At 35.8% G+C, this 16,500-nt stretch overlaps 1 protein-coding gene across 4 annotated transcripts in view; it reads right to left on the bottom strand.

The window, feature by feature from the left end:
• LOC125671741 (stathmin-3-like) overlaps window positions 1–16,500 on the bottom strand; it is a 29,965-nt gene that overhangs the window by 12,902 nt on the left and 563 nt on the right. For 2 of the 4 annotated variants that reach the window (XM_048907617.2, XM_048907619.2), the window contains exon 2: window positions 6,224–6,276. In XM_048907617.2, the coding sequence (XP_048763574.1) occupies window positions 6,224–6,233 (10 nt within the window). In that variant the 5' untranslated portion in view covers window positions 6,234–6,276. Of the gene's footprint in view, window positions 1–6,223; window positions 6,277–10,035; window positions 10,210–16,500 lie in introns of those variants that run through there. The other 2 variants (XM_048907616.2, XM_048907618.2) reach the window with 2 other exon arrangements.

Raw genomic sequence — 16,500 nt, 5'->3', positions numbered from 1 at the left:
ATCCGAAAAGTCCAATGGATAATCTGACATGTATAAAAAAAGTTTAAGTTTTTAAAGTTTTGATAGACAAATATATTAGCACAGCTATTATGCAAAGAACAACCTAGAGTATAAGAACAAGGTACGATTGTATACATAAAAAGGCCCAAAATTTTTCTCTCTATAAAATGTGTCTTGAATTAACCTTAATCAGCGTTTTAAGAAAGTAAAATATATGCCAGGTATATTATATCAACAAAATCAGAATTATATTCCTAAATGGATAGCAGTATGACATCATGAATAAGACATTTCCCGCCTTTTTCTCAAAATAAGCCTGAAAACTGTCAAATATCATACAGATTATTGCTAAGGAAAAGATGTGCGCATTTGTCGAGCAAAATGAAAATGATACATATTGTATATCATTTTAAGATGAAAAATATGCTTCAATATGAATTTGCTCGACGCATGCGCTGTATGTTTTCTGAGAGGAAAACCACCTGAATTTGTGGATATTTTCAATGAAAATGAAATTTTTGCAAATTTATACCAACTTCAAGCTCTCGTCATATAACAAAAATCATTTTACTGATCAAACTGAGCGAATTTTGGGTTTGCTAATCTATTCCTTATTTGAATGCCAGGGTTTGAGCTCGAAGTGAAATCATCGATATTTTGGGCCAGATGACTTTAGAAACTGTACCTACTTCTTTACTCTCAAAATGGTTTACCTTAAAAATATGTTGTGGTTCATTTGACAATGACATTCACAATGCCAATCAAACTTATTATGTTGAGGAAAGCTTATCTGGTTAATTCAAGACTGTTCACACCTGTTTGACTGATGAGCACAGCCACTTCCAGGAAATGAGACATTATGACACTTTCCAAAAATAACATCTAATATTAATGGAACATAAAGTTTCAAATTCAGCAACACTATATTTTCAATACAAATAATTACTAGCAGGTTATATAATTACACCTATCATCAGGCCTGTGGACATCCTGGTGTGCTATTTCCCTTAGCCTTGGGGGTAAGTAAGCACACTTGGGTGTTCATAGGCCCTCAGGGAAAATACAGTATTTCATGGATATTGGTTATTACAGCAAGATGCAAAATCAATGAATTGAAAAAGATTACATGGATTCTTGATAACTCGAAGTTCAAGGGACCTTGATAAACTTTGAGAATTCGCGAGATCTATTAGGTCGAGTCAAATCCGAAAATGAAAGGTCCGACCACTATCGTCATGATGGTTAAGATTTTATAGCAACCGGACTACAAATATTACGACATCTTGTATCATTTTGACAAGTTGTCCTTCATATTTTTAGATAATTGACTTCATTTCAAAAACCAGACATGATTCTACAGAGATAGGAAAAGCTGAAGGGCGTCTGGGGGTATCTCGGGGCGCTGCCCCTAGATCAGATCAGGGGGTGGCCCTCGCCCGAAATTGGATATTTTGACTTCAAGAACCTTTTCCGAAAATGAATTCTGTTAACAAATTTTGAGGATTTAAGCATTATAAAAATGCCAATAACAATAAGTATTGGTTCCCTAACCTTGTCTTAGGGAAACGTCCTACACAATCTACAAAAAAAATTGACTGAAAGGTTCTTCAAAAGCTGGACCTTGTATATAAACAAAGTTTCGCAGTCATTAATTAACTACACAGAGCAAAATCGTCACAATTTTCAGTCACTTTACCAAAGCACACACTCTAATAAGTAACAATGTTTCCTTGCCATATGTCTCTAAATTATTCTCAAAATTATGTCTAGCTGTCAAGACCAAACAAGTCATACATTTGGCTATAGTTGAATTAGAATAGGGAAAACAAAACGCAAAGGGAGGGTTAAACTGACCAATCAAACAATTAACTATTCACCCAGCTTCATCTAATTAACACAGCTGAGCTAATCCCTAGGCATTCACTGTTATGGTCCAGGTAAGGTCCACCAATTCTTGAGATCGAGTGAAAAAACAATGAAATGTTTTACAGAACCCAAATTTCACTTTGAGAGTAAATATCTAGAGACAAAAATTGGGACCATGATTTCACTTCCAGAGTTCAAGAACTTCGAGCCTTCGAAAGTCACCAGTACACAGATAACTATTATCATATGCATTTTTGAGATATTTAAGGAAATCTTGATAAAAAATTATGACATGTATAATGTGTATTAGATTTAATAAATTTGATAGTCCAGTCAAGAATTTTCTTCTGTAAAATTAAATGGAGTGGTGGAAATTGTAACAAAAACAATTTACTGCTGGAAGACAGGTACATGCAAAGTGAGAACAATGACCCTTCCCCCCTATACCTATGTGTGATATTCTCAGCATAAGCCTTTGTGTACCTATATCTACAGTTGTACAATAGAAACTGCCATAAATACTGTATTTAAGACTGAAATAATACTCATCTATATGTATGGATAATTTTATTTAGGTGAATAACGAGACTACACACATTTGTGCATCAGGTACATTTCAATAAATGTTTGAATACTCCTTTGATTTTCACACCCGATTCTTGACAAGAAATATACTTTGTTATACATAAATTTCTCTGCCATGTACATCAAAAATGATTATCCTTCAGTTTCTCAATATCAATATTAGTACATGTATATAAGTTATAAGTCATCCCAAGAATATAGAAATAGCTGAATTACAACAGCTTCTACTTTCCCATGATGGCATGAGTTGTTTTACTGATAGGGCTGAAACAATTAATCGCGGTTCACTCAAACCGCGATTCACGGCATTCGGTTCAATATCTTCAAATTTTGATTCGGTTAATGTTTACATTTTTTCCCGGAAATAAAGAATTCAACACAGATTTGGTTTTTACCTTACAATTGATTACAACAAAAATGGCGGACACTAACTCGGGAATCGTGATTAAAAACCCTCCGGCAATCTAAGGTCCCCTGTATGGAAGCATTTTGGTTTTAAAGAGAACGGAACTGCGGCAGTATGTAGAATTTGTTTCACAGAAATAAATTACCAATGATCTTGGATATTTTATAGCATGTGATATAATAAAGACCATATTCCGTTGTTGAAAACGATGATTTTCAGGGGGAAAATGAAATAAAAACATGAAAGTTGTGTATATTTTTTATTGTTTATTAGAGTTTTTGACAACTATTGATCTGAATCGAAAATAATCGAATTGTGGCCTAAGAATCGAAAATTGAACCGAACCGTGAGGTACCTGAATCGTTTCAGCCCTATTTACTGATCTTAACAATTTCTCTAAAATTTCCAAACATAGGTAATTCCTAAATTTCTGGTTTAATACGATGTCGGGGTTATTCATAAAATTTATTTTTACCGAGATCCTATTGAATTGTAGCCCTATACCCAAAACGTCAGAATACATAAATACAAGAGATGTTTGTAAAACACATATGCCCCCATGGTGCAAAATTGAAAAGGGTTATACACACACACATCATTTAATTGAGAGTAGTATCATCAATTCAAATTATTGAGCAGACAATATCTTTCTATGTCAAGAGTGGATTGACCATGTGACCTAAAAATCAATAGGGGTCATCAACTCCTGAAGATTTACCAGTGTACCAAGTTTGATGTCTGTCAAGCAAAGGGTTCTCAAGATATTGAAGGGATAGTATATTCCTATGTCTAGTTTGACCCTTGACCTTTGACCATGTGACCTCAAATTCATTAGCAGTCATCTTCTGATGATGTACCAGTGTACCAAGTTTGATGTCTGTCAAGCAAAGGGTTCTCAAGATATTGAACAGACAGTATATTCCTATGTCCAGTTTGACCCTTGACCTTTAACCTTTTGACCTGAAAAACAATAGGGTTTCTCTTCTTTTTATAACCAACCCACATATGAAATTACAATCAAGTGAATGGTTCTCAAGATATTGAGCGGAAAACTCATGGTCTACCACATGGGGTTAAGACCAGCAGTTTGACCTTGACCTTTGACCACGTAACCTGAAAATCCATAGGGATCATCTACTCTCAAAGGAAAGCCTCTGTATCAATTTTGGCTATTATCAAGCAAAGGGGTCAAGAGATATGGAGTGGACAACACATGGGCTTAAGACCAGAGGTTTGACCTTGACCTTTGACCAGAAGGTCAATGGGGATCATCTACTCTCCAAGGGCAATCCTGGTACCAAGTTTGGTAGTTATCATGCATAGGGGTAAAAAGTTATTGAGTGGACAACACATGGTCTACCACATGGGGTAAAGACCAGCAGTTTGACCTTGACCTTTGACCATGTGACTTGAAAATCAATAAGGACCATCTACTCTCCAGGGGCAACCCCTGTACCAAGTTTGGTTGTTATCAAGCAAAGGCGTCGAAAGATATTGAGCGGACAACACATGGTCTACAGACCGACAGTTGCAAAACAATATGCCCCCTCTTTTTTAAAGGGGGGCATAAAAAATCGGATAGGGGTAGATTATTGCAGCTACACCTTCACCTGCCGATGTCCATTTGATCGGCCACATGTTTAAATGTTAAAATCAAATAGGAAATCGTCCGACGCATGTAAAAGAAAAACTCCCAAAGTTATCCGCCAGATTAAAAAAACAAGAGGCCCATGGGCCACATCGCTCACCGGAGTCACCTTGGCCCATATCTGAAGACTTTCCATATATATTTGCATGTAAAACCTAGTAGTCCCTATTATGGCCCAAACTACCCTTTGCAAACTTGAATCTACACTATGTCAGAAAACTTTCATGTAAATGTCAACTTCTTTGGCCCAATGGTTCTTGAGAAGAAGATTTTTAAAGCTTTTCCTTATATTTGTATGTAAAACTTTGACCCCCCCCCCCCCCCCCCCCCCCCCGGGCCATGATTTGAACAAACTTGAATCTGCACTATGTCAGAAAGTTTTCATGTAAAAATCAGCTTTTCTGGCTCAGTGGTTCTTGAGAAGAAGATTTTAAAAGATTTTTCCTATATATTTGTATGTAAAACTTTGATCCCCTATTGTGGCCCCATCCAACCCCCGGGGCCCATGCTTTGAACAAACTTGAATCTGCATTATATCAGGAAGCTTTCATGTAAATCTCAGCTTTTCTGGCTCAGTGGTTCTTGAGAAGAAGATTTTTAAAGTTTTTCCCTATATATTTGTGTGCAAAACTTTGATCCCCCTTGGGGCCCCATCCTATCCCTGGGGGCCATGATTTGAACAAACTTGAATCTGCACTATGTTAGAAAGTTTTCATGTAAAAATCAGCTTTTCTGACTCAGTGGTTCTTGAGAAGAAGATTTTTCCTATATATTTGTATGTAAAACTTTGATCCCCCTTGGGGCCCCATCTTATCCCCGGGGGCCAAGATTTGAACAAACTTGAATCTGCACTATGTCAGAAAGTTTTCATGTAAAAATCAGCTTTTCTGGCTCAGTGGTTCTTGAGAAGAAGATTTTTAAAGATTTTTCCTATATATTTGTATGTAAAACTTTGATCCCCTATTGTGGCCCCATCCAACCCCCGGGGCCCATGATTTGAACAAACTTGAATCTGCATTACGTCAGGAAGCTTTCATGTAAATCTCAGCTTTTCTGGCTCAGTGGTTCTTGAGAAGATTTTTAAAGTTTTCCCCTATATATTTGTATGTAAAACTTTGATCCTCCCTTGTGGCCCCATCCTACCACCGGGGGCCATGATTTGAACAAACTTGAACCTGCAATATGTCAGGAAGCTTTCAGGTAAATTTCAGCTCTTCTGACCCAGTGGTTCTTGAGAAGAAGATTTTTAAATGACCCCACCCTATTTTTGTGATTACCTTCCCTTTGAAAGGGACATGGCCCTTCATTTGAACAAACTTGAAAGCCCTTCACCAAAGGATGCTTTTGGCCATGTTTGGTTGAAATTGGCCCAGTGGTTCATGAGAAGAAGATGAAAATGTGAAAAGTTTACAGACAGACGGACGCCGGACAAAATGTGAACAGAAAAGCTCACTTGAGCCTTCGGCTCAGGTGAGCTAAAAACTACGCAGATATTTATCTATTGTATCTAATAAAATTACGGCTAAATCAAATGTTTTGTTGAAATATTTTCTTCATTTAAATACAGTCTATAAAAACTGCCGGACATTTTGACCGATAAATTTTAATTTTATCGGTCCCATTCAAAATTTACCGGGGATGCCCGGTGGACCGGTGTGTTTCAGGAACTCTGTAGTACCTACACATAACACTGTATGTACTGCATATTTCTATTTTACCTGTTGACATTATGGATGAATTCTGATTCTAAAGGCACTGGTTGATTTTGCACCTGAAATATACAAAGTTGACAATATATATTTATATTACTGGAATATATATTTGTATTATACATACATGTACATATAAATAAATGTATTCAAAATAGTAAAAGTGCATTTTTAGCCAAATAATATATATTTTGAAAATCACATTACTTCCTTGAATTTCAAAATACGTGTTTTTATAGATTGCTCAATCTATCAATTTATATCAAACACATTTTCAATCTGACGTGTGCAGAAGATAATGTAAGAGCCAGGCAACGAGAAATACTCATTAAATGCAAGTAAAAAATTTAAATTGCGAGTGAAAAATCACAAGTGAACGCAACTTTTTGCGAGTGAAAAAAAAAGAAGAATCTTTTTCCCGGATTTCCTCAAAACAAGGTTTATTGGCTGTACTTTGAAGTTTACAATAATTTTGTCTTGTGCATAGAGATGCTTTACAGAATGAATATAAAAGTATTGAAAAAGTAAACATGGATCGAATAAATAACTAATCTAGGCCAAGCCAAGGTCATCTTAGTGATGTCGAAGATGGCCTAGCTACCTCAACCACAATTCGGGCGTCTGATTTAAATAGCAAGCATATTGATCTCGTCTGTGTTTACATGAAATAACACATGAAAGTGTTAGTGCCACTGCTTTAGTCTATGGTCCCCCCCCAACTAGATTTTTAGGATGAAATTTCCAAAAGTTTTGAATTGGCAGCAACAGTCTTCTAAGATTTCAAACCACATGATGTTGTAAATAGGTGGTAGATCTCTGGACAGTGAGTACGCCACACAAGTGTACCAGGTACTATGTCCCTCACCATGCACCAATGATACATGTATGTTGTCTGATAATTCATTAAATGGTAAATGAAAGAATTCTCAATCTTATTTTTATTATTGCACTTTAAAGATTTTCCCTATATTTTGACATAGACATGCTTGTTTTCGTAAATTCCTGTAAAACAGAAATGCTAGTAAAAGCTCAATTTTGCTAGTTGGAAAATAATCCCCTAGCTAAGATTTGCCAGTAGTGAAAAAGGTTAATTTCGATCCCTGATAAGAGCATGAATTTTTTTTGTGATGCTGGTTCATGAGTGAACTCTTAATCTTTCCCCGATATAAACAGACAACAAACAATACTAATAGATACACGACATATTCATTTCTGTTAAAAGTCAATAGGGCATAAAAAAAATCTTCCTCAGACGACCAAGAAACAATGACTACTTGTTCCTAAAAGGGTCTTACCCATCCCAGTGTTCAACATTTTTCAGAATTTGGATTCAACATTTTCAGATTGCCTGAACAAAAAAGATTTTAAATGTATTGTCTTCAAATTTATTGCATAAATTTCTATTTCAGTTATCCTTTGGGGATTCATGCTAGAATAGGTCCCCAGTAGCCCTTGTTTGTCATAGGAGGTGGCTAAATGGAACAGTCCTTCGGATGTGGTCAGAACCTCTATGCTGAAATTTACAATTTTGGTAGAGGCCTTCCTGCTCTACATTACTATGCATTTATTTATTTATTTTTTTTTTTTAAATACATGTGTGGTTGCATGTTGAGAGGATTTTGGAAAATTGGTCAAATTTTGGCAGTTTTTGCCCCATCCCTAAGGCCCCTGGGGTTCAGGAGTCCTGATATTTACAATTTATGTCTCCCTTGTCCAAAAGATACTTCATACCAAATTTGAAAACAACTGGAATGATAATTTAATATCAAGAAGTTAAAAATGATCAAATGTTAACGCACAACTTACAATTGCAATATGAAAGATTTACCTTAGAAATTTCAGGACATACTGAATTAGTAAGATTTTTATTTAAAAAAGGTCAAACTTTCAGGTCAAGGTCACAAGATCACACACATGAAAGGTCTTGCCATAAGAAATGTATATACAAAATATGAAAGCCTTATTCTAAATAGTTCAAGTAATATTCAAGATATTTCCCATACAATGTATTTATCTATATTTATCTATGTATCTATATATATACAGGGCTTGAAACTAACTTTTTATGTCACCAAATGCAGTTCAGCCGGACTGATGGTGTATAATTTCAACCAGTCCGCAGGAAAATTTACCAGTCCAACAGAGTTTTCCGGAAATAATTAAAAATATTTCATTAATGTTATTAAAATGAAATTAAATTCAATATGCCTCAGATAATATTGTAACACTTAAATGTGGGATTTATATTTACGAATCGGATTCATCTGATATCTACAGATCAAAGCATGCCAAATGTGTGTATAAAATTTCATATTAAGTATATTTTCCAAAATGATGCTGAAGTTAGAAAATTAACCAGTCCCATTGGACTGACTAAAACAAATGTCAGTCAGTCCGCCAGACTTTTAACCAGTCACAGACTGACGGACATATGTTAATTTCAGCCCTGATATTATATATATATATATATATTATGTATATCAGCATATAAAAATTGGATCCCCTATTGCGGCCCCACCCTATCCCGGGGTCCATGATTTTTAACAAACTTGAATCTGCACTAGATCAGGAAGCTTTCATTGTCTGGCACAGTGGTTCTTGAGAAGATTTTTAAATAACCCTACTGTATTTTTGCATTGTTGTGATTATCTCCCTTTGAAAGGAGCATGACCCTTTATTTGAAAAACTTGTAACTCTTCACCTAGGTATGCTTTTGCAAAGCTTCGTTGAAATTGGTCGCCTGGTTCTGGAGAATTTAAAAAATAACAATTTTGTTAGTGTATTTTGGCTATTATGATCTCCATTTGGAGAAGGATGTTGCTCTTCATTTGAACAAACTTTAATCCCCTTTACCCAAGGATGCTTTTTGTCAAGTTTGGTTTAAATTCACCCGGTGGTTCTGGAGAAGTCAAAAATGTGAAAACTCCACAGACAGACTTAATGTATTTTTGCTATTATGATCTCCATTTGGAGAAGGATGTTGCTCTTCATTTGAACAAACTTTAATCCCCTTTACCCAAGGATGCTTTTTGCCAAGTTTGGTTTAAATTCACCCAGTGGTTCTGGAGAAGTCGAAAATGTGAAAACTCCACAGACGGACAGCGGGTGATCAGAAGAGCTTTCAGCTAAGGTGAGCTAAAAATATTTACAGTTTTTAGTACAAGGGACTACAAAATTTATATTGTAATTCTCATTCCATACATAACACTGCATAAGAGAATGATTAAATACATGTATGACAAAAATTAACATTATGATAAAATAATGAGTCAATAAGACATACATTAAAGTCATCAACGGGAAAAGGATCAGAATTTAGGTAATTTAACCATGATCAATATTCTATCTGAATGTTAGAGCTGATTTCAGTAAATAATCTGACTTAGTATAATCATTAACGTAATGCGACTTATGCCAATGCAAGTTCCTACAAACCATCATGAAAAATTATAACCCATTTCAATTGTAAATGATCTGCCTTTACATATGGTGAAGTTTACTTTGTATTAATTGCTTCTCAACAATGAGATGCTAGCCTACTTACAGAACATTTTGTCTATGAATTGATTATTTAATAATTAATTTTTAAAAGCAACTTAATTTACATATAAATGTCTGTCTGCTTTAGTCATGCTAGAAGTATTTCTAAACTGTTATTCAGTGTCTCAGACTTTTAAAAAGATTAAAATCACGTTTACATATGGAGACACATCATCAATTTCATTTCGAACAAATCTTTTCAAAAGACAAATTTTAACCTCAACACCAAATACTGATCTCGAACATCAAAAATTTTCCATAGATCTTATAACTTCCCCTACCTGATCATGCTTTAACACTGAGGAAATGTATTCACATGGAACCTCCGTTATTCTCAATCTTATCCAGACTTGCACAACCTAGCCTACAAACGCACTTTTTCCTTCTCTCTGGTGCGGAGCTTCCGAGTGCCGAGCAGGACTGCAGACTATATGACTCATACCCTAGTCATACAGAATACATTACCCAACAGCCTACTGCTGCACAAACTTCCAATATCTCCTTAGAAGTTTTTTTCCCCATTCGTAAAATGCTAAAGCTGTATTTGTTCTGGATTGAGAGAGAATGTTATTGATGTCTTGATCAGATTTTCCTCAGAGATTCATTATTCTTGGATTCTACTACATTCTATTGCCAATTGGAATGAAAAAAGAAGAAGGAACATTTCCCCCCATTGTAATAAATAGAAAAATAACTGAAGCAATTTGAAAAATCAGTATACAGTCCTAAAAAAAAAGGTGAAGGCATTAAGAGTACACTACTGGTCATAATATACCTGTACAAGTCGTGTCCATGCACAAACCACATTACCTACTGTTATTCAGATTGCAATAAGAGAAAAAAGAGAAATCTTGCAAATTCACTAATATTCTCCCAAGAAATATTTTATGCCAATTTTTTTTTTGGGGGTGGTGGTTTGTCACTATCAATAGTTACAGACCTTGGCAACTGTATTCAAACAGGGAGAAGAATTGACCATGTTCATGTATATATAGTATGACATTATCAAGCTCGTGGGAGACAGAATTAAACATTTCACTCCCTGACATTTCCTCTATAGGTTCTTGGAAATCAATAGGATTCTGAGGATAAATAATGGTGGGATCAATATGGAGGTATGAGTCAGTCTACCTGTACTCACAGCGGAGGGTGAGTAATCGCTCAGCTCAAGCATGGCTAGATTCCGTTACTCTCTCAGTGCTGTGTAACCTTTGATCAATATCATCCAGCAGTAGAAATCTTGTCATTGGAATTTTTATGAGATTGGTTTTCTTCTTTTTTGCAACAATAAATTTATCTATTCATTACATGACACAATATATAAGAATTCAATTTGTAAAAATAAATAAAATTATTTGAAAGATAATTGACAATATAAACAATTAAGTACGGGTACTATCTAAGAAGTCCCATCTTGCTTTAATTATAACTTTGGAGGACAATTTCTCTGAATTGTCGCGACAGGAATATTTGTATTAATATATATATATATATATATATAAAAAAACCCAACAACCTCCAACCCCAATGTTGACGATTTTTGATTTTCAAAATGACAATCGATTATTCATATCGTTTCAGTCATAGCAACCAACAATTGAAAGTCGGTGATAATAGGTACATCACTGGTACATCCTTTTGTATTTTTCCTAATACATGTAAAGTACTAATACATATTTTGTTTTTATACAATATCCCTGGGATCATGAAATTTAAAATTTTGGTAAAGGACTACGTACTCCTAAATATCTATATAATTTCAATTTAGTATCAATAGCATTAAAGACCACACACACATATGTATGTATACACACACACATTATATACCAAATTTGGCCCGGCCCAGTAGTCAGGACCTCTACCCTGGGGATCATGAAATTTACAAATTGGTCGAGGCCTTCCTGCTCTACATCACTATGCACAGATGCATTTGGTTTTTCTTAAGACGTACAGTTCTTATCCAACAGATTTATATGATAAATGATTAATTAGCAAATCTAGAAGGTCATAATTATGGTCATGTTAAACAGCTTGAATTCTGTTTCCTTGGTGTTGTTTTTAGTTCAGAGAAATGTAGAAATTGTACTTAGCAATTCAGCATTCCAGAACCATTATTGATCAAAGCAAACAGAATACCAATGAAGATTGTTGCTGACACAGAGCAATTCCCTATCATAAACTCTTTTCTACATGTTCTATGCATCTCAGATTCTCATTTTACATTAAAACCAACACAATAACAAGAGGTACTGTGAGCAATGCTCACTAAGAATACCCCCCGCTTACCCCAATCTCCCAAAGGGTGTTGGTAATAGGTATAAACTACCTCTTTTCTGAGTGTAAAAAACAAATGGCATGACAAACCGAACCATATTGCTACTTCGATGTCCAGTGCACGTGACCTTTGACCTTTTGACCCCAAAATCGGTAGGGAACATCTTCATCCCATGGGTAGTCCATATGTATGATATGGTGACTGTAGGTGGAAAGGATAACGCTTTAGAGCCCGGAAACCATATTGCTACTTCGATGTCCAGTGTGCTTGACCTTTGACCTTTTGACCCCAAAATCGATAGAAAACATCTTCATCCCATGGGTAGTCCATATGTATGATATGGTGACTGTAGGTGGAAAGGATAACGCTTTAGAGCCCGGAAACCATATTGCTACTTCGATGTCCGGTGCGCTTGACCTTTGACCCCAAAATCGATAGGGAACATCTTCATCCCATGGGTAGTCCATATGTATGATATGGTGACTGTAGGTGGAAAGGATAATGCTTTAGAGCCTGGAAACCATATTGCTACTTCGATGTCCAGTGCGCTTGACCTTTGACCCCAAAATCGATAGGGAACATCTTCATCCCATGGGTAGTCCATATGTATGATATGGTGACTGTAGGTGGAAAGGATAATGCTTTAGAGCCCGGAAACCATATTGCTACTTCGATGTCCAGTGCGCTTGACCTTTGACCCCAAAATCGATAGGGAACATCTTCATCCCATGGGTAGTCCATATATATGATATGGTGATGGTAGGTGGAAAGGATAATGCTTTAGAGCCCGGAAACCATTGCGTCTACAGACAGACAACCCGATTCCAGTATACCCCCCTACAACTTGTTGCGGGGGGTATAAAAATATCCTTACATATCAAACATCTATATTTCACATTTTTTACAACACCAAATAGACTGAAAATAGGAATTAATGTATGTAAAAACCTACAGTAGGGAATTTTTGCAGAGTAAATCAATAATAAGTATATGGAATGAAAATTTTGAGTTTCTTTCGTCATGAATGTGTTATTGAGTAAAATCTCAAAATAATATGAATCAAGATCCAGTTTCGGACAGAATGTAAAATGGATGGATTCCAAGAGAAAACCACACTGTAGATATAAACTATGCAATTTCGCAATAAACCTGTATCTAATTTCACAAATTTCGATGACAATTATTTGAGTATTTATTGTCCTTGACCAGATAGCACTGCCCTCCACACCAAGAAAAATGGGGAAAGTGATTATAAATCATAGTCCAACTGGATCAGGACCTGCATACTGTTACCATACAAAAAATCAATAGATTGTTGATGTAATGTACCCATCTTCTAATCTTGAAGAGATTAGGCTCAGTTGGGATTATCAGGACTAAGTCACCTCTGAGTAGATTAGCTGAAGAACTCCAACTCTCTTGGAAAAATGATTTACATTGCTACCTCAAGATTTATTTTTTCAGGGTCAAAGAAATCTCTCTCTCTCTCTCTCTCTAAAAGACCTACAGGCCTTAATGGTCACCTGAGTATGAATTAAAACACAAGGGCTATGAAATCTGAAATATTTGTCTCCTCTTTCCCTGCTCTGTATATCCATGCTACATTTTACTATTCAACAGCAATATAAAACTTAATGTGTTCTTTTAGTACACAGTTGCCCCTGAAAGTCCTTGTACTGATCAAAGACTTTTCATAAGGCCAACGACAAAAATTGTTGAGTTTCCGCTAACGTTCCAGAAAAAAATAGGGTAGGTAGGTAGGAAATAAATTTCATTTTTTCAAAGTATGCAAAAACATTGTAAACTCTAACAAGTGTAGTATAAGAAGGAGGAGAAAATCTTTGGCTGGACTGGGAATCGAACCTGGGATCCCTGCATTACTAGGCAGGTGCTCTAACCACTGAGCTATCCAGGCCAATATCCACAGTCCGTATAGCCCTAATTACTACATTCCTCCCTCTTTAAGATCAATTATAATTTTATAATTGTCTTTCAATATCAACCCAGGTTCTTTCCGCCCCTGGCAGGCCAATCTGCATCACCAGGGGTGGTCAACGGCACCAAATGTAGTATGGGAAGGAGAAAATCTTTGGCTGGACTGGGAATCGAACCAGGGACCCCTGCATTACTAGTCAGGTGCTCTAACCACTGAGCTATCCAGGCCGATATCCATGGTCCGTATAGCCCTAATTACTACACAAGTTAAATGTTCTATTGAATTTTATACTTTCAAAATAAAATTTTGCTTAAATTGCATTGCAAGTAAACTTTCAATCATAACATTTCACCCGTTATTGGCTGAGGATTATTTCCAGATGTTTTATAAGAAACTATATTTTTCAATGAAACATATCTAGCATAAAACACAAAAGTTAACTCATTTATGCCACTATGCTATACAAGTACCAGATATATTGTTTCTACATTTAGATTGGTTGTCATGGGAATACTACTATTGGATATGTTTGACAGGAAAATAATGTGACGGTTTTGAAAAAATATATTAAATCATCACCAAAATATCATCATGGCATTAACATATTTTAAGTTTATTAATACATTTCTGAATGTATTTTTACTATCTAAATGGAACAAGGGTAGGAAGACAGTCTGGGCAGATCCCACTTATCCTAATGGGATCCAACTCTCTCTTCCAGCTAAAACTTTACCGGACATAAATTTTTATTTTAAAAACAATCTGCACATCTTTTTTTCCTCTCGGTTCTCACCAGCCATCAACAACTCGGATGCGCTCACTGCTTTATTTGCGACCTTTTTCATAGTGTTTTCAGTTAGAACTGCAGTAGAAACCAAGGATGTGCATACAAATTTGACAGACTGGACATTCATGTCTGTCACTCTGCATCATGACCTCCATATAACACTAGGGTCCCCGTGTATATACGGTAGACAGTTAGTGCTGTCACGGTTAACCGCGGTTCAGACACTTGCGGTTCGGTTTGTAATTTCCGGATTTTGGTTCGTTCATTTTAATGTTTTACAATATCACATTTTGATTGCTACGCGTGCTATGATTGTTTTTTTTTTATTTATATGACTGATAGTTTGACCAATGAAATTTAACGTAATATCGAAGATAGACTGACAGACGAAACATGGCGAAGAATCGCGAGTGTGGGAGTTATTGGCAACATTTGTGTTAAAGATATACAGAAAAAAATAACTTAGGGTCCTCATTATTCTTGAATTCATTAAGTTTTATTTCCTGAACCTAACCGAGAAATGCCTGAACCGTGAAAGCCCTATAGAAAGCGCATGGCTATAAATAGCCACCATCTAAAAACACCATAGGAGTTGGCAATTTTAACAAAAGAAAGTCTTCTATGGAAACATGACACTTGATGCAGTCTCTCGACCGTCTGTTAACTTAAATTGTTAAATCACAGTTGCGTGAGCACGCATGGAGGTACTAGCCACTGGGTCAACTATCATGCCATGCTGTTACTTAAAATCATTATCAATGTTGTTTAAACGCTTGACACAATACCATGCAATTTTGTATATAATTGAAGCGTTTGAATGACTTTATCTCAATGTCTAACTAAAACGAAAACCAAGAACTGGGAATATATTTTTCCCGGGAAAATGACGATTTTTTTTAAATATCGAAAAAAAATTTCTAGGGTCAGGGCTATAATTTAGGGTTGGTCGGGTTAGCAGAAACACAACACATTTTATCAATGGCCTAATATGTTATATTAATCACATATGACTTTTGAACCTGTCCTAATCCTGGTGCTGCAAAATTCACAATTTTGGTACATCCCTTTCTGCTTTTCCTAAATATAATATGCATTTAATTTTGATAGCATCAGCTAAATTATAGAAGGCTTTCATGTTATAGAACTTTAAGACAATTTTGATGAAATTTAAAACTTTGGTAAAGGGCTACCCACTCCTTTTGAAATGTGTTAAGGAAACCTCTACCCTGGAGGGGGGTGGGGGGGGGGGGGGGGTTGTCACAGAATTTTACAATTTTGGTAGAAGTCTTTCTGAACTACATGTCAGACTATGCATTTATAGTTTTTCTAACAAGTGTGCTATTGTAGACTAGTGAAGATGAATTCCTAAAAATTTGCAATTTTCATCCTGCTCCTAAGGCCCTGTGGGTCCAGGAGTCCTAAAATTCACAATATATATGTCCCCCTTGTCCCAAAGATGCTTCATGCCACATTTCAAAAGAATTGACAGGGAAGTTTTCAAGAAGTTTAAAATGTTCTACTGGTTAATGTATGACAATAGATGCAGGTCACCAATAGCAATAGGTCATCTGAGTGACTCAGGTGGCCTAAAATTGAAAAGGCAGTCACATTATGTAGTGAAGTATCTGATGTTACAATGAAACTGTAATATCAGACCATCAATATTAGAACAAAAGGCTATACTTTGGGCATTGAGGAAATATCAATCTCATTGAGATTCGGTAATTTACTGTGATCATCTATTCTGA

Source organism: Ostrea edulis, chromosome 4 (assembly GCF_947568905.1).
Source record: "Ostrea edulis chromosome 4, xbOstEdul1.1, whole genome shotgun sequence".
Classification (NCBI taxonomy): domain Eukaryota; kingdom Metazoa; phylum Mollusca; class Bivalvia; order Ostreida; family Ostreidae; genus Ostrea; species Ostrea edulis.
This window is presented reverse-complemented; position numbering and strand designations above follow the sequence as displayed.